Below are 24,811 nucleotides of genomic sequence, written 5' to 3' on the forward strand. Positions count from 1 at the left end.
TGAAGTTATTCAAAGAAATTAATCTTGAAAATATTGCAGTCTAAAAATCACAGTTTTCTATCTGAAAAAGTACACATTATGAGTTATTTACATAACTTTCCAACTAGATTCTCAGTTTCATCATGGAGAGAATTGTTTCCAACCCCTTGAACTTGTAAGCTGGATTTTATTAAGCTGGATCAAAGCATATTTTTCCTGAAAATAAGTTCATTTTTTACTTTTTTTGTTGTTCTAACAGACCATACTAACACGTGCAGATTTCAAAAGGATACTTTTCTAGCAGCTGGTATAACATTTTAAACAGAGAACTACCAGACTAAAAAGACACAAACTTATTTGGAATTCCACAACGTATTTTGGAGATAGGGTCATGTTTACAAATTTAAAAAATAATAGTAATAATAATAATATTGGGTTAGGGGTTAAAGCCATATTAAAAAAAAAGAGCTTATTTTAAATTAAATAATAAGATGTGCACTGCTCAGCCTTTGTCACAAGACCAAAGTCAGCAACTTAACTGATTTATACTGAAATCTGTATAGTAGTATGAATTGTACAAATTCTGGCCCAAATACAATTTGTTGGCAGATTCTTTTCTTGCAGGAGTCCTACTGAAATCAATGTAATTATGGGATGACAGGTACAAAGTTCCCCCTTTACAATGTAAGCGACTAATATTCTGAATTATTTTGTACCCTAATCTTCACTGCATAGAGGAATGCATATAAGAGGCGAGGTTCTGCTCCCATATCCATTATTACATATGAAGATTAAATTCATCTCATCGAGTTTCTATGGATTTATGCCTGTATTCTCAAGAATGGGATTTAGATCAAAATGTTATTAATGTTCTACCAAATAAGAACTGGATTAGTTAACTAGGATAGTGGTCTGTGTTTAGTGGGGTGGAGAGGAATATAATTTTAAATGTCTTTTTAAATGGATAAGTATTATCATAAGATAATCTGTTTTCTGTCTTAGAAGCTGCTTTCTTAGTTGCATGACTTTTCAGAAAGCCATTAATAAACTGAAAATAAACACTGACTATGTTAGTTCTCCTGTTTTAAAACACGTTCAGTTGCTTACTGTAGCAAGGACAGACTACTGGAAGGATCAGGATGCGTCCCCTCCCCCCCCCGGAAAGGATGTGGACAAATTGGAGAGAGTCCAGCAGAGGGCAACAAAAATGGTGAGGGGGCTGGAGGACATGACTTATGAGGAAAGACTGTGGGAACTGGGATTATTTAGTTTAGAGAAGAGGAGACTGAGAGGGAATTTAACAGCAGCCTTCAACTACCTGAAGGGGGTGGGGTCAAAAGAAGATGGAGTTAGACTGTTCCCAGTGGTGGCAGATGACAGAACAAGGAGCAACGGTCTCAAGGTGCAACAACAGAAATTTAGGTTAGATATTAGGAAAAAAAAATTTCACTAGGAGGGTAGTAAAACACTGGAATAGGTTACCTAGAGAGGTGGTGGAAGCTCTATCCTTTGAAGTTTTTAAGACCCAGCTACACAAAGCTTCCGCTGGGATGATCTAGTTGGGGCTGGACCTGCTTTGAGCAGGGGGTTGGACTAGATGACCTTCTAAGGTCCCTTCCAACCCTAATTTTTCTATGATTCTATAATTGCTTAGAAGAACAAAAATAAAGTATTATTTCATAAGATTCTGGAAGCAGGAACTTAGTTTCTCTTTCTTTTTTTCCTGTAAAAAAATCCTTATGGCAAGAAGTGACTGTGAGTTAGAAACTTTTGCTGATGTAATAAGGAGGAGTGGTAGAGTGGGAGAAATCTACAAGGCAAGAGAAAAAGTCATCCTCAGTTTGGTATCCATTTATAAAACCAAATGGTTTTACTAAAGCTGACTGGCTTTATAGAAAAAACTTCTAGCAATTCTTTTTGTTATGAATGTAATGCTGTGAAAAGGGCTATATTTGCAGAACTAGAAAATGAATCCTAGTAGCTATTTAGCCTGCATATGACACGTCTCATCTTCAAAACAACTTGCAAATGCTAACTTATTAAGCCACCACTGAGACAAGTATGAGGTACTTGTGTTTTACAGGTAGAACTCTCACATCTACCCAAAATTGGAGGAGGACCTTTATGTAAGAGTCAGGGTCATCACTGAAAAGCTATTGCCTCCTGGTCTTGTTGCTCATCCCACAAATGGCACCATCTCTCTCTTACTGAGGTAATCTATTTATCCAGTTCCTATATCACAGGCAGTTGCAGTATAAAATCTTCCACATGCTGCTACACAAATAAGCCTCAACTTTTGTTCTCGACAAGTTCAATCTCCATTCTAGCCATTTACTTTTTGGCCCCTTTCCTGGAAATTTATGGTGGTGGCCTGTAAATTACTAGAACTTGATGGAGAGCAGTTCAGTTTTGTACAGAATTTACAGATCACAAAATGCATGTTGGTTGTTTCTTGTGACTAATCTGAACCTTTCAAAATTCTCCATGAAAGTAGGTTCCATAAAGCAATTTTCACCTTAACCAAAGTGCTTCTATTTGATTTTGACTTTAAAAATGTTATTCAGTATGTAATACAAAATACATATTTGAAATCAAATATAAAAAATAAATTTGTCCATTGTAAATTGTGTCTTGAAACATGTCAAATTGGATGTTCTGGAGCTGTTTGAACTTTCCCCCATTTCTATCTGAAACAGAATAGATATAATTTCTCAAAGTGTTTTGCTTTGGAAGGCACTTCATTTCCAAATGGAAGACTGGTAAATCAGGTCTACTAATTACTGTTATGGTTTCACTATGAGCTGGACTGAAGTCACAAGTTAATATCAGAAAACTACTAAAATAAGAGCTGGTAAGCTGGTAATGATTTTTACTCAAAAGGTCCTTTGGCTAGTTTTAAATGGGAGCATACAGATATTACAGTTTCTGTGTCTAATTAATAAAAATCTCAATCCCTCCACAAATTTTGAATAAAACTGTGGCAATTTTCAATGAAGCACATACTACATAAACAACATTGGCAGCCATGAAGATCAAGCAACTCACAGTACTATAATTTCTTTACAAGAAAGACTATCCTTTTTCTGCTACTTGGTGTAACATGTGAAACACAAAGTAGCAAGCAAGTACATTTATCCTTCTACAAGAAACAGTGTACACCAAATTATATTTACAGATGTAAAATTATATCTTTGCACTTAGTTTGTGGGTACAAGAGATTCAGAGCAAATATACTCATTTTTTCAGTGCTTTCTTTCTTGCCTCCACTATGTTCATTTTTCACTTCTCCCTGTTGATGGTATACCCTGGAAATTACAAAGTGCTTTCAATTTATCAAGAAGTTGGATAGGATGAGAAAAACATTTCTAATGAAAAAATTCAAAGCAACAGAATAAAAAAGGAAATACGTCAATGATTTTTTTGGTGGAATACCCTACCAATTTTGTGAAGTTCTGCAACTTTCAAAATGTTTGAATTTTACAGTTTCAAAATTTTAATATCAGGAATTAAAAAGAATTATGGTTTTCCAAGTTTCTATACATTTTTTAATATTTATGTTTTGGGGAGTTTTTTTTTTTTTTTTTTTTTTTTTTTTTTTTTTTTTTTTTTACAGAAAAGGGGTGAAGCACAGAGATAAGTAATTTTGGCCCTAACTACTGCATAAATTAGAGGAAATAATACTCATATCACTCAACTCCAAGTGCACTATTTTGTAATATTGAGACCACACTACTTTCAATTAACGTTACCCATTTCGGGTTAATGCAGTACTTCTACTATATTTTAAATATATGTTTGTATTTTAAAGTGTGTGTGTGTGTGTGTGTGTGTGTGTGTGTGAGTGAGGTGGGGCGGGGGGAGGGGGTGAGAAAAATAAAGTGTTGATGCCTGTGATGATAATACAAAGTTTTAGAAATTGCATTTGCAATAGAAAAAATGTTTGCTTGAAATCTAGCCACAATAAAATTGGGTCAATGCACCTTGAAGAACAACATAAATTTCTAATTAGATTTAATTTTTTATAAAAAAAATTAGGTGGCAGGAGTTTTTTAGATTTTGATTGCTTGAGAAATATTTTCAGTTATATGGATTTTGGTTCCTACATTTTGTCAAAAATGAAACAAGAACCAAGAAATCTTTTTAGATTATAGCTACACCAACATTTTATGAAGAATTTCTGGGTCACTCATTAAAGTTTGGAAAGTTTACTATATGCTCTGTAACTCAGTGAAACATTCACAAACATGAAGTAATACACAGTGGACTAAAAAATAATAAGCCCATGTATAAAAATAATGGGACGAGGAGAGCTATAAAATAACTTCCATTCTAAAAATAGCCAAACAACTCAGAGATTCAATTATGAAATCCAACATAATGCTCAGATACCAGGAGAGAACAGCAGGTCACAAATCAAAAGAAAATATGAGGAGGTTATGCTATGCTTTACTAACTTGTACCGTACCCAATTTCAACATCACTTTACAGAGTTATACACCTATTCAAGGAGGCATAAAGGTTACAAACACCTGAGCTCATATAGCCTAGTAAAAGAGACCTTATATAGACTACAAAATTGAAGTACAGAGATTAACTGAAAAACCCCGCAACCGACTAAAAAAAAATTGCTAGCAAATGTTGCTGTGTTTTACAGCAGCAGAAATACCAGGAAAAGGAAGTGTTTGTAGAATTTAGAGTCCAGGTCCTTCAGAAGACATATCTTAAAACATTTATTTTTTGCTTAATTTAATAAAAAAATTGAAGCAGCTGTGACTAAAAACACCCTGGCAGGTATCAAGGAATCCTACAGTTCATGGGAGGAATGGAAAAATGAAAAGGAAATAAATAATTGAAGAATGCATTCATTTTATACCCCTTCTCCCGAATTTCTACAACGATTTAGTATAAAACGAACTGCATGAATTTAGCATGCCCCGAGTTCAGCAAAGCACTTGTGCACACATATTAAATTGGAATCATTTAAGTGGTTTGCTGAAGTGAGGCTTCATACAAGAAGGAAAGGAATGCAAGATGAGCGCTAGTTATATTTTACAATTGCAGTAGCATGCATTTTGTTTGGGTACTATAACAAAATTACTGCTTTAAGTAAATACCAGCTGATTACCAGGTTTAAGCAGTTGAGGATAAAAACTATCAAAGAAATACATGTCTTATATACCTCATTTGAGAGATGTCATCTGGCTGAAAAATTTCCCTGATTAATTAGTTTTGACCACTTGTGTGCATGTGTCATGGGGAAGTTCTAAGCATGCTTTCAACAACTGGGGTTTGGAAGCTAGATGAAAATGAATGACAAAGGAGGGAGTTAAGGGATCCATAACGATATGCTTGAGAGCATATGGGCAGTGAAAACTATAGTATCCTCAAAGGGCACCATTATAGTAGCTTGTGGGAGGACTCCTCCACTCAGTCCCAGGGAGGCATAATTTGCTCCATAATGCTTCACTCTGATTGCAAACTTCTCTTCCTCCTGTGCTGATGGATAATCAAGTAAAATTTGTAAGTATATTAGTATGGTGAATATGGGGGTTACTTGGATTGTTTTTATGAAATCTGTGTTTCCATGCTTTATGTTGGGGGTTTTATTATCACCAGAGGCAAATTCTGGCAAGTGTTGACTACCATAGAGTAACAGAAACAAGAACTAATCCTTCAAAGCACTAAGCATCTGCTGGTAATCAAGGGCTTCTATATATATGCTCTGGGATGAGGGGGGTGGAGGAGAGGAAGGGGCTTTAATTAGAGTAGCTCTGAGAGCCACTTTAATTAAAGCACCAGCACCAGCACATGTATTCAGCATCCCACACTGCAAAATGGCAGCGGGGGTGCTTTAAAGCTTGTTTGACAAGCTTTAGTTAAAGCACCCCTGCCACCATTTTGAAACAGGGACACTGAATACATGTGATATGGAAGCTGCTGGACTGCACTAATTAGCATACTCCAGCAGACTCAGTTAATTGAGTCTGCTCTGACACATTCTAATTAGCTCATGGGGGCACTTTAATTAGCATGTAGTGGAGTAGAGGTCCACCATACGTATAGGTACCATTTAGGACTAAGCAGAGAGTTTAGTGAGAGACAGGGTCTGAAGACAGATTCAAGTTAAACTTTGGTATAGAAGTAGTGACTTTTCTATAAAATAAATGACAAAAGGGACAAAGTCTTCACTTGTACAGGTGATACAATGATAACATTTAGATGACACACAATGAAAATAATTTTAACTATTACTAAAACTCCTTTAGTTGTATGCCTCTGCTTGTTAACTTTCAAAGAGCACATTGTGCTTCTTCTTGAAGGACTTGCCCTTCATCACTGCAATTTCTAATTGGTCGTGAGCAGGGGTCTACCCAACTCCAGGAGGTGGCCAGCTGATTTCTTGGGCAGATTATGGGGCTGGCCCCCATTTTCATGGGCTTAGTGTGGTGCCCCCTCACAAGCCTCTGATTGGTTGAAGACCCCTGGTGGCCCTACTGATGGAGAGGACTGCCACCTCTTGCTGCTGATTGGTGGAGAGGAGTGGGGCCACATGGCATGCAGCCATCTCAGCTAATTGGTAGCAAGGGGTGGGGGCAGCAGCTATCTTGTGTGCTGGCCGGCCTTCATGCCAGGAGCCCTCTTTGTGGTGGGCTGCATGGCCAGGAGGATTGCTGGTTCCCACAGGGGAGCCTGCATTTTATTTTTAGTAATTTTTTTGTTGTTTTATTTTTCCCACAAATTTTGTGAAGATCACTTGGTTTCATGATTTCTGTGAAATCTGTGCAATTGCAATTTGAGTAAGTCCCTAGTCATGAACTCCCAAAGAGAATTATATAGCAAGACCCAAACCCTATTAGGCTGTCTAAAGTAAATACACTTGGTAAAAAGCTGATGTTTTAGACTGGTCACCTAGGTCTAGTGTGAGGTAAAAAGCAGGTTTCCACTTTATTAGAGATACCACCAGAGGCTTGTAATTTGGAAAAAATTGATCATGGAGAGATATAGATTATATATCCACACAAGACTCAGAGGAGCAACTGCAGCTTATGTAGACATACTGAGGTGGCTTAAGACTGGCTGATTGAAGCATGGATAGTACCTTGTCCAGGGCAGCACAAATCTTAATGCACGCTAAAAAAATCTGTCTAGGACCACTGTTGCTCTGTCTATACTAGTATCAGTACTTCAGCTAGCTGGTTCATCTCTACACAAGCTGCAACTCCACTTTTGGATTGCCATGTAGACATACCATGAAATAGAGATCATAGATGCAGCTCATCCTTGAACTGGTTTCAGAACATTTTGGAATACAGCAATTGGTTTCTGAACACTTTGAAATACAGAAGTCATAGAGGAATGATGTACATGGGTTTCTTATCACAGGCTTGAAGCTAATGTGTATTTTGTTTAGTTTTAAATGTGAAACAAGTATGAAAAAATGGAACTGGTTTCTAAGCCCTTATTTAAGCTTGATATTAAACATGTTTGTGTCCTTTACCAAAATGGGGCCAAGTACATTTAGAACATATTCATTTAACTGGGCAAGCAAATGCTAAAACCTAGTTTCCTTTAAAACAGCCAAGTGACATTTAAAAGGGTATGACTACTCTAGTAAATGCTTTTATTTTAGTTTGTTGCATATTTCCAAATAAGTATTAAAATTATTATGTATGATATTATCCCTCATTATATATTTTTAATAACATAAAGGGTTAACAATAACAAGGGGTGGCTACCTCCAGAGTGACAGTAGGAGGTAATTGGACGAGCAAGTTGGAAACAACACAAGCTTGAAAGATCAGGGACAAAAGAGCCAGGTCAACATAGGCCATGAAGGACACAGACAGAAATGACATTTGTGGCATGACCGGCCCCTTGAAAGTGCTCTAAAGTCATGCCAAAACAGAAAAGCATGGCTGCAGAGTGCTCTGATAGCATGACAGATTAACCCTCATTGTATGAGGGTTCAAATGAAGACACTGCAAAGCAGAGTGCATTCATTAATTTCTGGCAGCTCTCTCTGGATGGGAGGGGGAGAAGGCAGGGGAGGAACGGCTGTTTTGGGGGTTTCCCCAGCCCCCATGGAGTGGGAGGAGCAGGTGAGAGACCTCCCTCTCCTTCCTTCTCCCTCTACAATCCAGAGACAGCAGTGGAGCTGAGAGGGGGGGGGCAGGGCTAGCAGGAGAAGCTGCACAGACAGTCTCTCTCCCTGAATTGGCTCCAAATTGAAGCTGATCCTCCACCCTCTCGATCCAACAGCTGAAGTCTGTTGGGTTAGGATGATTGGTATAACTCATGGTGCTTTCTATGAATCACCATGAGTTAGATCCAGGAGTTACGTTTATGTCTGCACCTAAACAGGCATTCATTTGCACTAGGGGAAATTTCTGAGAAATTACATTTGAGAAAATTCGTTTCTGAGTATACAGGCATTCAGTTGGCAGCTGCCCCATCTCTGTTGCTTTCCATTTCTTCACCAGGCATGGAAAACAACATGTGGCAGTCCTGGTTTGGGAGGAAGGAAATAGCTGCTTCACTCCTCCCAGTGCCTGGAGAAAATGGAGCAGAGGGGAATGGAACAACAGGTCAAATCCTCCCATCTGTTTCACAGACCGGGGACCCAAGTCTGGGGACTAGGCAGGGAAAAAGGATGGACTGCTCCTCTGGTCTGAGCAGAGTGAGGGAGCAGCAGGCAACACACACCCCACCTGCTTCCTAGACTAGGGTCTAGGGAGCAGGCAGGGGGAGGGGGGCCGTGGAGCAGCTGCTCCACTTCCATCCCAGAACAATCCAGGGGACTGTCCCCTCAGACTGGGGAAACCTACTGAGGACCCTCAGTCCAAGAAATGGATGTGGGGCTTTGCCCCACTTGCCTCCTAAGAAGAGTGCACAAATGTTCTTTCTTGCAGAAGATTCACTTTCACAAGCAAGCTCTGATGCCGGGATGATCATTCTCCCTGAGGGTGCGTTCTTCCCCCTGGAGAAGATGAATGAATGGTTGTATGTTTCTGGTTTCTACCAGGGGAATGGCAGCCCCCTTGGAAGAACCATGAGGCTTGTTCGTGGCCATAACTGGCTGAAGCACATAGCAAGTTTTCTCAGCTCAAACCCCACCTTCATTTTAATGACTTTCTATTGGTTCATTATAATGGGATAGAATTTGGATCTAGTAAAGGTCAGGTACGGGGGAGCCAATGTTTTAAAAACAACAGTTTAATAAGATTAAACAATGAGATTCATTTTTAAAGGACATTTAGTAATATACTTGGTCGAGCCCTTTACCTGCTGAGGTAGTTCCCTTGGGTCTGGCTGTAATATATTAGAAAGGCTGAACAAGTAGCTTTGCTGCTGCTGCTGCTGCCTATGCTGTCCCTGTTCTGCAGGTCTGAGACCTTGGTCTCCAAGCTATTTTCCTATTCATTAACAGTTACATTTGAAATCAGGGAAGAGAAATGCCTCTCAAAATGGCATTAAAACTTGGTTTATTCCTAGAGACCATTACAAGCCAAACATTTTGTTTGCAATATAGACCTATTAATCTGCACCCTTCCTCACCAGTACTCCCATGTAACTGCCCCAATTATCTGCTCAGACATTCACGCCTTCTTCACCTTCTATTCCCTCCTAATTATCTGGATATTACTGATGCTCCCAAAGTATTATGGATAAAGGAAGTGATGAATGACTCTTTACAAAACAACTGGGCACCTTATATCAATTTGTGAATAGGAATTCAGGTCATTATTAAGGCCCTGAATTTAACAAAAGCTTAAGGATGTGCTATAAGGCAGAAGGAACACTCAGATAAGTTAACCACATCCTTAGATAATTTGCCACACTGAGGCATGAGAGTGGGACATTGCTGGCCACAATTCAGAAAGGTATGCAAGCATGTATAAGTTTAAGCATACAACTTAGTAGGGCTACCTACATACTCTAGTATTCTACCCTAGATGAAAAGCCAGAAGTTTCTGAAGACAGAGGACATCAAAGAGAGTGAAGGGGTGGTAAGGGAGCACAGCCCCTACCAGGGTGAGAAACAGGGTAATTGGCAGTTCAGATATTCATTTAGCTAAATCCCTTTGTCTTCAAATCTCAGCACACAACTATATGGGTTTTACCACATAACCAAACAGTTGCTATATTTGCATTAGGAAAAAAAATCTCTTGCAGAAAGCTTTCTCCAGACTTCAAGAATGCAAATAGCTATGGTTAAAACTGAAGACGTGGGTGGACAAAGCAAACATATTTTAATTACTGTAGGTGGGGAAAGCAAACACACTTATTTTCAGCATGTGCAATGTAAGATTGAATATGTCACCTTGCAGCTGCATTTGTGATTATTTTCAGACTGCTGGGATTACGGATCAGTTTATCCAGGATGCTGACAATCTGCTCAAACTTGGGTCTGTTGTTTCTGTCCTTTTGCCAACAGTCCAGCATCAGCTGATACAAGGCAGCTGGGCAGTCCATAGGAGGTGGCAAACGGTACCCTTCATCTACAGCCTTAATTACCTGCACAAGGATAAAAGTTTTGGAAAAAAGGTGATTAAATTAACTTGTTTTATCAGTTCTGCAAAATACATTAGCACGGACACTTAATGCTTAAACAAATGTGTTCATTCTCTAATTGTCTTGCAGTGCACCACTCTTGATTTATCTACAAAGTAAATCAGATAATAAATGACATAAAGAAAGAGCTATAGGAAAGTTAAGATACAGCATGTGACTTTGAGGAAGATGCAGTTTCAACAAGCTTCTCTAAAACTGACATGATTATGTTAGTGAAGTCTATGTTAAATGGTACTAACATGGTAAGTTCTATTATGCCCATGTCCTCATCCCTCTGACACACACAAAACCAAAAACATTCAGATCATTCCCAATATCCGATGTTTAGTATTACAAGAAATGCCACTCCATATCTAACCACTAGATATTTTATTCCAAAAGCCTGATCAATACTTTATACTTTAGAGGGTATCAACCTCATCATTTATGCATCTTTAATGTCATATACTATCCACATCTAACTTCCACTGAAATCATGGGCAACTTGCCTACCTACCCAAAGATATTCTATAGATAGGGGGCAGCACATAGTCATTAAATTGTAATAGATCTTACTGGGCTCCTCCACAAGTGTAGGATGGCAGGAGGCATGACTGTGGGATTGCAAATCAGATCCCATCGTGCCTTATTGCCAAGGAAGGGGGAGCCCAACACCAGGCTTCCTCTGCACCAACAAGAAGAAAGCCCCTTCAGCTGATGAGGCTCCCAGCTATGGGGATACCTCATACACCCCCATGGCTAGGAGACCACCTGCTGTGATCTGCCAGCTTTAGGGGTGCCCCATGTACAGCTGGACAGGGGGTGCAGCTGTTACAGTCTCCCAGCTGCAGGGATGCATGGTGCACCCCCTTAGCTGGGAGGTTGAGCAGCAGTGGTCAGCCAGCTGTGGGGGTACATGAAGCACCCCTGCAACTGGACGCCCTGTCAGCTGATGGGGTTCCCAGGCATGGAGACACAGGCTACACATGCAAATTAAAGCTGGGTAGAAACCAGCTATAAAGTTACTACATATTTTCCATCAGTAATTATATAGCTGGTTGGACCTTTTCAAGGCACCATAGTCAATTTGCAGATGTAGCTAGTCTAAATTAATTGCACAATTAACTAGGTAATTGTGTAATATTTGGTTGAATCAGCTATTAGATAAAAGCACCAAAAAGCCCCACTGAAATGCCCAATCTATACAGGAGCTGCAGAGCAGGGTTGATCTAATGTGCTACTTCTAGTAAAGCTCTGGGTTTTTTGGGGCAGGGTTTAATGTCTGTAAGTATCCCTAGATTCCTAGACAGAACATGGTTAGGAAAAGACTCTATGTTTAAGCACTCCCGTAGCAAAAAAACATACAGGCATACCCTGTCCCTGAGTTTCATTTTACTATAAGTAGGTATTATGGAAGTGTGACAGGTTCAGGCAATCTGATTGGTATCTGACACCCCCTAGTGGTCAGATCTGTCTTTCTACGCTCCCTAGCCTCCTATTACCTCCTATCTCTTCCCCGCCATGATTTGATCTTATGGTGAGCTGCCTCCAGAGGCTGGGGTAGCCTCTACTTGGGTGCCATTCCTCTGCGTATAGCCCTTAGGGCTTCTCTGCCCCAAATTCCACAGGGTGGGTTTCCCCTTTAAGGCAGCCCCAATTGTGCCTTAGGGGCAATAATTGTGACCTGCAGCCACCTCCCATAGGCATGCCCATGCCTTGCATATGTCAGTCAGTGTTTGGAGGGAGGGGCCCTTAGTCCTGACTCCACACTTGTCCCCTCAAACCTCCAACTTTTGTTGGGGTTTCTGCCTTTCTGGCTTCAGCCCTTTCACTCTCACTGGGCCCCTTAGCCCAAGGCCCACTGTGTTGGACCTCAGCTTCTGGGCCCCAGCCCTGTCTTGCACACATGTTTTTTTGGGCCCCTGGCCCCTGCCTCATGCTTCTGGGCCCCGGGCCTCTGGCCCTGAATCTCCTTAGGGAACTCTTTGCTGGGCGTCTCTCAGGGACCCCCCCATGGCCTCCAACCCACCCCCATAGCCACAATCTGGCCCTCCAGTCCTGAACAAAAACTTCAGCAAAACAGAAATGTAAGCAAACTGCATCCTCAAACTTCATCCCCTCTCTGGGTCAATACCCTACCATAAGCTATACTTCCCAGCGATAGGCTCACCCTCATGGGTAGCTTGGGTGTCCATGGGCCTGCTTTCTGCTGTCAGCTTCCCCAGAGAGCTCCTCTCCTTGCAGCATACAGGATCTGACAGTCTGCTGTAGCTCAAGCCCTGGTCTTATATGACTCCAAGCCCCATCCCCTTCTGTCATGTGACTTTTCCCAGCCACACACTGGAGTTTCCCCTTTTAGTTAAGTGCCAGCCTGTGCTCCTGCTGCCACAGCCCCACACAGCCAGCTTAGCCTGCTGCATTGGCTTAAATAACAGGAACCCCCTGGCTGCCTGTTACAGGAAGGCATCCAACTAAAACATTAGCCTAAGCAACACCCTTAAATTGATCCTGTACTACAGTAGTCAAATTATCATATCCATTTAAAAACAAGGCACAGATTGCTGGAAAGAATTAATATACAGCCAGTAGTCCTTAGCAGAAAGGAATGTGGTTCGGTTTTTCTTTTTCTTTTTATATTACCATCTTTAGGCACAGCAATAAAGAAAATCCTGGTTGCCTAATTCTGGTTACCATTATTGCTCCTTTGTTCTGTATTAAGAAAGGGGCAGAGAAAAACACCTGAAAATTTATGCCTTAGGTGCCCTCTACAGATGCAGGTAAAGGTGCAATTGGATCTAACAAGTGATCCATACAACCACATGCATGGCAGGAGGCATGATTGTGGAATCACATATTAGATCCAATTGTACTTTATTCCCAGTGTAGGGGGAGCACGATCCTGGGTTCCCCCTGCATCTGCAAGAAGCAGACTCCCATAGCTGGGAGCCCCCTTTGCTGATGGGGCTCCCAGATGCGGGGACCACATGTAGCCAGGATCAAGAATCCCAGCATCTGATGGGGGCTCTTGTTCCTGTCTGTGTCCCATGTGCAGCTGGGACCAAGAGCCCCCATCAAGTGTGGGGAGTCTCAGTCCTGGCTGTGCATGGCATGCAGCCAGGACCAAGAAGCCCATCAGCTGTGAGACACTTAGCCCCCACAGACATGGGGCAGTGGGGACTGCAGTGTCCTACCTGTGGGGGTGCCCACAGCTGGGAGATAGCAATGGAGATCACACCAGCACCACAGACTACTTACATGTACAGATAAGCTGGATAGAAACCAGCTATAAAGTTATTACAGGTTTTTAAGTAATAATTTCATAGCTGGTGGGATCTTTTTAATGTGCAACAGTTAATTTGCAAGTGTAGCTAATCTAAATTTATTGTGCAAGTAACAAGGCAATTGCACAATAGATATAATATGTAGAGGGTGCCTCATTGTAATAGAAGGTTAATTTTATTTCTATCCAGAAACTTTGTCTATAGTTGACTCATGTGGAATAAATCTAAGCACAAGTCAAGAGAAATAGCAGGAAAGTCTTTTCCTTTCCTCTCTCTAAACCGTGGTTTGGGAAATGCTATACTTCCAACAACCAAAAATGTTAGCATAGATATTAATAACTTAGACCTCCCATCCCACATGGAAAACTTCCTACGTTAATTATTTTCCCAATTTATCTGTTGCCTGGTTGCAGAAGTATTTTTGGTTCATTAAAACCATAGTACAAATGCTTCAATTTTAATTCATGGACACCAACAGCAATTTACTTTGTGCATTTAAGGGTCATGGAAAAGTTCTATAGAATGTTATAGATATGAATTGCAAGAGATCAACAGAAATGTAGGCAGGGTTCATAAAAAAAAATCTATGGAACATGAAAGAAATTACAATGTTTGTTTTAACACTGTTTACAGAACACTGCTGCAGGCATATCATTCTCTTTTGCAGTCTGTGGAATAGTTCAGGTGTTTTTCTAGAAAAACTATCATTTTCTGTTAAATTTAACCCATTTCCACAAGCAGGGAGACTTGGAAACTTTCATCTCTATGTCTTCGTCAATGTCAATGTCAAAAATGCAGAGCCACCTGGTTTCATTATGCTTCACTTCCTTTCACAGCTTGATTCTTTATTTGAGAACATAACTCAGACAACAACTGACTCACATCCTGATTGGACATTTCCCAGTATGGCCTCTCTCCATAGGACATCACCTCCCAGAGAACAATCCCATAGCTCCATGCGTCACTTGCTGACGTGAATTTGCGGTATGCAATGGCTTCTGGCGATGTCCATCGAATTGGAATTTTTCCCCCCTAGAAGCAAAAGGAAAAAAAAATCAAAACAATCTTGACCTACTGTATAATGAGTATAACTGCATAGGATTAATCCTTTTAAATGAAGCCTTATGTTTATCAATACATTGCTTCAATAAATAACTAACATTACCAAAAGCTATTGCCAGTTTTCATGGAAGTGTGTCTGCATGTCCTACTCAGAATGGTTTTCGCAGCAAACATTGAATGATATTGTATCACAACATTGTCCAGATGGTCTGCATATCTGCACATTTTCTCTTTATAAATTAAATATATATATTTTTATTGACACATTAATATTAAGGGTTTGAGGAGCCTGGTGCCCCCTGCTTCATTCTTGGGTGTTAAAGGAAGATGGAGATATGAGGCAGTATGTTTTCACTAATACTGGTCCTTCACATAAAGTCCATGGCAACCATATGCAAGTAAGTAAAATTAGAGCAGCTCCAAGACTGTTCTGTCAGGATGAGGGCCAGGACAGAACAACCCATGGGGCCAGGAGTCCACAACTTCAGGTCAGTTGTACAAGGAGAGGCTGGACTTAGACATTTCTAAAGTCAGAAGAGCACATCATTAAATGATTTAAACTTGGAAGAGAATTAAAACTACTGTTACAATTAGTACATGTAGCTGGGGAAACAGCTCTCTCTCATTAAGACCACTGTTTTTGCCATAACTCAAATCAGCAAAACACACGCAAGTAGCCTCAGGCCGCAATGGGAGATTTAGAGGGAAGAGACAATCACTTTCCATTGGCGCCAGTGTTTACAACATTTGCAAGTCTGATTTGAGGGTCATGCACGAAAGAACCAGGTCCCTAAAACATGGCAAGACAAAACTTTTTGACTTCAGATGACTCAAAAAAGAATGTAATTAAATGCAGAATGTAGTGACTGTTTAAAGCTGTTTCCAGCTCCAGGGATATACAATCTATGCAGCTCTGGGTTAAGCTTCAGCTCAGACTTCAGATTAAACTGTATTTATTTTAAGCACTTCTCTACCCTCTGTTTACAGCAGCACTTGAGTGCTTCACAATCTTCAATACACTTATCCTCACAAAATCCCCATGGGGGTGGGGGTTCTACTATCTCTATTTAACACATGGGGAACTGAAGAACAGAGGGTAAGTCAGCGTGGTACAATTCAAGGCATACAGTTGCTCTAGACAAGCTAGCGTGTATTCTAGAAGCAACATATCCATTTTAGGGGGATGAGATACCCTTTCCAGGAGGACTAATTTGCTCAGGCAGAGCAACAAATTAACACAACGACAATGCTTGCAGTACTGGAAAGAGCATAAGTTCAGCTAACTCAGGTGTCTTTACCTGGCACTGTATTGTGCACACAAATATACCCAGAGAGAGTAAAGTTATGTATGCAAAGCAAAGAGATGCCTAACCCAGTTTCAAGAGAACTAGTTTGTCTTATGACCAGGGATCCTGGTTTTCTCGGATTTAAAAAAATCCCCAATTTTTGGTTTAAAAAAAATGTAACACCAGATCCACATTTTAATGTGATTATGTGTATAGTGTGTTAAGGTGACAATATTTGGATTTTGGGGAGCACTGGATTTGCAGCTGAGACAAGGCTTTAATCTGTGTCTCAGCAAAAGCTGCTGACCACAAGGCAGAATGATGTATTAAAATAACCTTGCAAATGCTTAGGCAAGTAGTTTTCTAACAGTGGGACAGTGTATAGAATATATGGTGTAAGAAGAACAAGATGCAGCCCACCAGCTATCGTTAGGAAATAAAGCAGAAGCAAAACCTTGGAGAGGCTGCTGAAGTCAGCAAGAAACCAGAAAGAACTAGCAAGTGACCAGGAGAAGCTGAATGCATAGCCTTGCACATGTGCTCTTAGCAGAGAGGCATGTAAATGAATGACATGTGTAGGCAATTCCGTGTTAATGAAGTAAACAGTAAACAGAGGCAGAGCTTGAGATGGGAGGAGAAATGGGTGGAACCAAAGGAGTAGTGAGGGTGGAGTGAATGTTAATGAGTATGAACCAAGGTGCATAAAATATGAAAGAACTAATGTTCCCCAGTCTGTTGTTTTTTTGGGACCTGGCCCGAAGCTGTCTCCATTCTGAATAAAGCTGTTGCTAGCAATGTGTGCTGGTGTTTGCTCCCTGCTTGCTCTGGCTAATGAGTAACAGGATCCATGAGTAATTGGATCGTTGTCTCCCTAGTCGTTGGGCGCCACATGGAGTTGGGGTCTAACATAGTGGTGTTTCACTTAAATCACGGAAAATGTGTATTTGGGGTTACTTTTTTTTTTTTTTTTTTAACTGAAAATTGGGGGATTTTTAAATTGGAGAAAACCAGGATCCCTGCTTATGGCAACAGTGAACAATCAGCAGCATGGATTGAAGCATTGGCTAGTAACTCAAATACCTACCTAGAGTGCTTGGCTGATTTGTACAGCTTGTACGGAAGCCTACTGTTACTCCAGGTAGATTACAGCTAGCACTTATATGCCTTATCATGCTACAGTTATATCTCCCAATTGCAATGAATTAATTAATTGGCCAAGAGGACTAAGCCTGGTCCCCTGAGTCACAAGTATCACCTGATGCCCCAGAGTATGTGCCTTTATATTTAGGCTTATTCTCATCTCACACACAACCCTCAACTGTGGCTGGGGTCAGCCCCTACACAGCCTCCCCATCAAGAGGATTTGAAGTATCATCAATTTAATCCATGTCAAAAGCCAGACTAAGCCCTCAGTCTCTGGGTATAGCCAAATGAGGCAATGACTGTTAAGTAACAGGGGCAAGAACTTACCATACATCAGGTGCTCCAAGGTAAATGCCCATGTGACCATTCTCATCACATGGTAAGTCAAAGTGAAACAAAAAGTAGCTTATTCCCATTTTGCTGAGGGCTAAGGTCTTCCAGTTAAATTTTTACTTACTGCTGAGTAAGAGTGGGTACACAAGGCATTTATACACATGCTCTGGGAGCTGGGGGAGGGAGGAGGGGGCATTTTAACTAGAACAGTTCCAAAAGCTGCTCTAATTAAAGTGCCTGGAGCATCATGTGCATCAGTGTCCCTGTACTGAAAAATGATGGTGGGGGCACTTTAACTAAAGCTTCTCAAATTAACTTTAATTAAAGCAACCCCACTGCCATTTTTTCAGCATGGGGATGCTGATAGATGTGATGCTGGAGTCTGCTCCAATGCGCTGTAATTACAGCATGTTGGAGCAGGCTCAGTGCATGTGTATAGGTGCCCACAGACAATTACTTCAGAGCAGCTGAAACATGTTAACTCCTGCACCTCTGTTAATTGCTACTGTTTGTTTTTCCAGTCTCTCACTCTCTCTCACCTTAGAGCCCAAAAGATGTCCTCCAACTCACAAAAATCAAAATGCTTTTGGCTCAAATGTATAAGTTTTTCCACTGCTTGCATTGTGGATATATTTGAATGCCGCACTAATAAGAATACATTTATCCTCTCTGGGAAACATTGCTATTTTCACTTTATAGATGCTTACGGTTGCAGGATGAGTCTCCTGGCATAGGCTCACTGAGTGCTAGTGTCTTAACCAGAAAACCCTCCTTCTTTTAGAATAGTGACAATTAAAGAAATGAATTCCACTACTCTTATTACAGTAAATATTTTTGTTTGTACTTTGTACAGTCTGAATATAGCAATCTCTGATGGATCTCTGAGAAAAAAAAAATGAAAACACCAAAGTAAGATCTACTGGTATATTGTAAAACTAAGAAAATCAACTTAAAACAAAAATACAATTTCACACTGAAAAAGCTCCTAAGCTGCTATTTGATCCACATACACTGCCTAAGAAATTGATAAGGCCTGTAAAAAGACAGGAAGATTCAAATATGAGCTCTCACAGTGCAAAGGGGAAATGAATTCAAGAAGCAAGGTCTTTGCACTGAGTACACCCAATCTTCAAAATCACAAACCCAGGGAATGTTTGTTACATGCCCCAGTTGATCTTAACTGTTGGGATAAAATTGCCTGTATGCTACCTGGGACTTAAAACTAAAAAGACTTTTATAGATCAAAAATAACCCCTTGAACTACATCTGGAAATGAATCTGCAGCTCTTGGAGCCTCTGGTGCACAGATGAAACATGTTGCCAGTGTGGAGCACAGATGAGTACATTGGCAGCAGAATTCTGCATTGGATGATATGGTCCTATGGGTAAAAAAGTCCAGCTAGGAGCAAGTAATGCAGGAACAGATAACAGTTCAAGTCTGACTGGAAAAGAAGTGTTATGATGTCCTATCCAAGTGAAGATGAGCTGCTGCTGATTTTAAAACAATGGAATCTACACTGTGAACCTCTGCAACAAAAGCTAATGAAATCCTCACAAAGAGTCACAGCATTTTTGCTGATTCCTCAGGTTGTATCCCAAACCATTACCACAGGGAACGCTAAAGCCCCTGGCACATGTTACACATGTTAATCATGCCATAAAAACAACAGGGCTATCCATGCAGCTGATTTATGGTGCCAAACCAGCCACAAACATATTCCACAAAATATGTAGAACATATTTGTAGCTTGTTTCTATGGTGCCATAAACTGAATGTGTAACATGTCCTCATCCTGAGGTAGACAATAAGCTAATTATCAGCATCGGCACTAGGATGGGGGCTGGCACTGGAATGGGGATAGATTTGCTCCCTTATGCCAAAAATGTGCTTCTGAGGGAGTGGGTTGCAATGTTCCCTGGTAGGAGAAAAGTTGAGGGACATTCCTCACCATGCAACTGGTGACTCCTGTGCCCAGCAGCCTTTCTAGTTTCCCGCCACAGGCAGTAAGGCATATAATTTTAAAATGCTGGGCAGTAAGGAGTTGTGAGGAATTGGGCTGCAGGAGAAGTTTTTAGGTGTCCTGGGGTACCTGGATATCAAAAAACTGTGCATTTTCCTCATACCCCAGGGCTGTCTGGGGCCAAGGTCAACAATTAGCTGACTGTCAGCCCTGCCCTGGACAGTCCCAGGTCTTGAACCCAAATGCGGGGCCGAGGGCACTCAGCTTTCAACTTTCTGCTGCAGGAGGATCCTTGGATCATGGTCCCAGGCTCCTGCTGTGCCAGTAAGTATAAAGGACATGATTGGGATCTAATCTGATCCCAAAATTGAGCATCTTACCTTGCATGTGTGGCATGGCAGATGGCATGAGTGCTGGGACTGGGGATCAAATGCCATTGTACAATTAAATGAATGTGTGCTAGGGGCCTAGGTGATCACACCTTATTGATTCCAAAGAAACAGAGATAAAGAACTGAGTATCATCAGCAAACACAGGCTGTCTCCCATTCTCCCTTAATACTTTCATTTACAACACTGCCTTTTTTCAGACTCAAGGTACCCCATGCTAACTTTTCTGAATTTAGCAACACTTCGGGTCAACAAGAAATTTATTTATCACAGCATGTTTTTTTACTGTAGAAACCTAGCAAGCAATTCTTCTCTTACCAAAAACTCAGAAAGTACTCAACAGGGCATTCTGCTTTTGATACTATGAATTCCTATATGAAATATCTGGGTTGATCTTGTGAATCATGTGTAACTGTCCGCACACCCAACAGTGCTAATATTTGTGGCATCCTTTGAAGGATCTTGCATCACCGTGGTTAAGAATCACTGATATGATCTACAGATTGAAGAGGATTGGCAAAGCATATCCCAAGAATATACTACATGACAGAGCCCATAAGGCACCTGGAAAGAGCTGCAGGGAAAGGGCAGGTCCCAACCCCTGCCCTGATCTGCCAGTGGGGCAGCAAACAGCTAGCTCACTGCTAGCTGCCCCACCGGCAGATTGAGACAGGGGGCTGGGACCTATCCCATACCTGCAGGTGGGAAGCCTGCCTCTCAGCTCCCTGAGCATGGTCTTGAGTAGGGAACAGGTTGGGGGGGGGGGCACAAACTGCTCCCCACCCAGCTCTGTGCTTACAGAGATGAGTGGGGAAAAGGCTTCCCAGCCCCCACCAGCAGGGAGCTCACAGTGCCAACTCTACAACCATGGAGCTGGCACTGGGAGATAAGGGTCTCCCAACCCTCCACTCCTTGATCATGATGGCAAAATGTGGCCTGGGAGTTGAGAATCTCCCAGCCCCCACTCTCCAATCACGATCTTGCAGCGGGGGGCTTGGAGCTCCCAACTGCTGGGGCAGGTGCACATAGTCCCCACTCAGGCTCTGGTGGCAGAGGCAGCCCTGGAAGCAGACAGCTCCTGGGGGCAGGGAGTAAATCTCCCACCCCGTGATGGCCAGCTGACCAGGAGCAGATTTGCTCTCAGTCAGGCATCTACACAAATGCTACTGCACTGTTACTAATTGAAAGTAAATTTGCTAGTTGCACTTGCAGGTAGCAAATTTACTTATGATTAGTGAGGTTTACTTGACAGTAAGCATGTGCATGTATAGATGCACATGCTTGCTGTGGAGCAAACTATGCTACTGAGCAGTAAAATGTCTTATGTAGACACAACGTGTATGAATAAGTTTGGATTTCAAGGACCTTAAAATATTGTGTGCATCTACATGAGATGCTTTACTGTGCAGTAGAGCTAATTACTGCACAGTAAGTGTTTGCGTCTACATGTGTGGACACTAACTGTGCAATAATTGGCTCTAATTCCAATTTAGTTTGTTACCTACAAATGCAACTAGCTAATTTTCTCAAAATTACTTACTTTGCAATAGCACACATGTAGTTGGCTGACTGGAAGCAAATGTGCTCCCAGTCAGCTGGGCAGCAGGGAGTGGGAGATTGCTCCCTGCTCCTGAGAGCTGCCTGCTGCTGGGGCAAACACTGTCACCAGAGCCCAGGTGCGAACAATGTCCCTCTGCCCCAGCAGAAGGGAACTTCCCAGCCCCTGCTCCACAGTTATGGGGTGGGGGCTGGGAGATCCTTATATGCCAGCCTGAGCCCTGTAATTGTGGGACCTGGCTAGTAGATCTTTCTCTCCCACCACCAGTTTCATGGTCACAGGGCTGGTGCTGGGAGATCCTTATCTCCCAGCACAAGCCCCATAGTTGGGACATTGCTCCCTGCCCCCAGGAGCTGCCTGATGCAGGGGCAGGCTCCTCCACTGGAGGCTGGGCTGGGACAATGTTCCCTTGCCCCAGAAGCAGGGAGCAGCCAGACCTCACTCCATGATTGCAGGTCCTGGGCTGCAAGATTCTTATCTTCCAGCACTGGCCCCATGGCTGTGGAGCTGGTGCTGGGAGAGAAGGACCTTCACAACCATGGGGCTTAGGCTGGGAGAGAAGGCTCTTCTAGCTCAGGTCCCGCAACCGTGGGGCTTAGGCTGGAAGAGAAGGATTACCCAGTGCCAGCCCCACAACCTCAGAGCTGATGCTGGGAGAGAAGGATCTTCCAACCTGGGCCCTGCAATCATGGAGCAGGGGCTGGGAGCTCCCTCCTTCTGAGGCAGGGGAGACATTGTCCCAACTGGGATCCAGTGTCAGAACCCACCCCTGCAGCAGGCAGCTCCTGGGGGCAGGGAGCAATTTCCCAGGCCCACTCCCCCACCAGGAGACAGCAGTCTCTTAGCCTCTGGGCTAGCACCCAAGGGAAGCTTAGAGCTCCTCCTGGCTGGTGTGGGGGCCAGTTGAAGGGCCGCAGGGAGCATGAGATATCTACTGCTAGGAGCAGCAAATCTGTTCCTGCAACTCTGCACATACAGAAATGTGCCCAGGAAAGTTTACTCTTGAGTAGTTTAAGAGTAGTTTACTCTAGAGTAGACTGCTTCCGGATTATTTACACATATAAGGGTATGTGGAAGCCCACTGAGTATAAAAATATTTCTTTTATACCAGGTATTTAATGTAACACTATGTTTACCTGAGGGTAATAAATAATATTTTTCTTATAAGCAGAAAATGTCCTACAGTTTTAAAGATCATATTGGTTGAGAGCCTTCAGGCCGCTGTTTCCTAAAAATTTTAATTCCCTGACTGAATGTGGAGCTTACATTCTGGTCGTGGCCAGTATTTAATAAAGATCTAAGAGTAAAGGGCACTAAAATGGCTGGAAAAAATCTAGAAGAAAATGTGTCTGTGTATGAGAGAAAAGTGCAGAGGAGAGAATTTTTAACAACAAAATGGAAGAAGAAAGTTTGCAGTCTCAATTCTTTGTGGCCCTAAGTGCCTTCTATCCAAGTGCCTACAGTTTTTGGATGGACTTGCTTCCCATTTGTCAGCAGAGCTTTTGAAAAAGTTCTAAAGTGTCTGCACAGCCTGGTACAAAGGAAAAGGAACATACTTGTATTTATAAATATGCAGATGTGTCCTAGGATCATGGGAAATAAAGGTGAAGTATAATGTATAACAGCTTTGGTTCAAGTGCAAAATCAAGGCCATTCTGACTGGCTTTTATAAGCAGTTATTGCCAGATGTGAAGTGTCAAACACAAAAAGTTGTCTGTGGTTGGAAGCCAAGCACTTTATATATGGCAGGAAAATGCAGTTTGGTAAAAGGTCTCTGCCATCATCTTAAAGGAAAAAGTCCTTACCTAATTGATAATACAAAATGTGGCATCGTTTTCTAATGTTTACAAATAAATTTATTGTAAAATGGCTTTAAATGGAGTAAAACAACCAGAGTCCCTTGGCTATTTTTAGGCATAATGTTTGCTTGGATTTTCATGAAGAATGTAAATATAAAAGAGCATTTATTTCTCTCTCCTGTTTCAACCCGTTTCTGTTCATAACATTCAAAGACTTTATCTATAGACTAGGGATGACATCCTGACTCCGTTGAGCTTGAAAGGGGTTTTGAAGCTGACTTAAGTGAAGCCAGTATTTTACTCTGGGGTCTTAGTATATCACAGCTATTTCTGAGAACAGAGCAACAACACAATGCTACTATAAAACCAAGATTCTTGCAAGCCATCCCTGTCCCCCCTCCCTCTCCTTTCCATGTGTCTGACAGGTTGGCTAAGGGGAGCACAGGCATCTAACAAGGAGCACAAGTCTACATAATTTTAAATGAACAAGGACATTTGCAATAAACCAGGTCAGACAAGGACCAATAACACTACAAAGCAGAATATTTCAGCTCTGCACTGTATGGAAACAATTACTCAAAAAGTCCATGAAGTATACACCAGGATGTTCTGGCATTAATTTCAAGTCAAAAGCAACTTTGCTTTTTTTTTTTCAGTTTTCACTGGAGAACTAAAGGAGAATGTGCTGAAGAATCAATTTTTTAAAAGTATTAAGAAAACAGAATTAACCCCCCTGATAGATTATTCAAAATATTTAAAGTTGAACATTTTGAGAGCATTAAGACATCTTATGTGTAAGCTTTTAGAAGTTATATTTATAAATAACACACATGAGTCTCTAGGATGCTCATCAAAATATGTCTGTTAGTGGAGAAATGAAGACTGTGGTGAACAAGTGGGAAAACCAAGTCTAGCACTGAGCTTGTCTAGATTTTTTAGATGAAGGAATCAATTAACATTGGGCAGCCTCTGTTTATAGAACTATTATTTTGCCATTCTGCAACCTGCTCTGACAAATGAAAGCCGATGACTGTGCCCACTCTAAAGTTAAAAGGAGAGGTTTTTGACCTGATTGTTATAAATAATATAAGTAAAATAAAAATGAGCAACATACCTATGGTAAAGAATTTTTAAATGAATGAACATTTCTGCACTGAAAATTAAGCATTCTCTCTAAAACTGAGTACAAGTTTCATATTTTTCAAATGGCCGTCAAGGGCAAATATGATGATCCAGTGAATCACAGCACAATGAATTTGGAGTTTCTAGTCACAAATACTTTTTCTGAAAAAAAAAAAAAAAACTATACAATTTACTTTTGTTTCTTAAAAAAAGCCAGTTTGGGAATTCAAAGAAACTACTTGCTAATCATTTCTCCCAGTCTCTTTTAAGAAATGCTCGTCTTAGGTGCACATTTTACATGTACCAGTATTTCATATCTGGCTATCTTTTATGATTTATCCATAGCA

The 24,811-nt window shown here is 41.4% G+C and overlaps 1 protein-coding gene across 2 annotated transcripts in view; it reads right to left on the reverse strand.

The window, feature by feature from the left end:
• The window catches only part of EPHA3 (EPH receptor A3), a 377,391-nt gene that overhangs the window by 27,412 nt on the left and 325,168 nt on the right, over positions 1-24,811 (reverse strand). For both annotated transcript variants that reach the window (XM_019476436.2, XM_019476435.2), the window contains exons 14-15: positions 14,694-14,843; positions 10,301-10,494 (exon numbers count right to left, since the gene is read on the reverse strand). In XM_019476436.2, coding sequence (XP_019331981.1) covers positions 10,301-10,494; positions 14,694-14,843 — 344 coding nt within the window. The remainder of the gene's footprint in view (positions 1-10,300; positions 10,495-14,693; positions 14,844-24,811) is intronic.

Source organism: Alligator mississippiensis, chromosome 1 (assembly GCF_030867095.1).
Source record: "Alligator mississippiensis isolate rAllMis1 chromosome 1, rAllMis1, whole genome shotgun sequence".
Taxonomy (NCBI): Eukaryota; Metazoa; Chordata; order Crocodylia; family Alligatoridae; genus Alligator; species Alligator mississippiensis.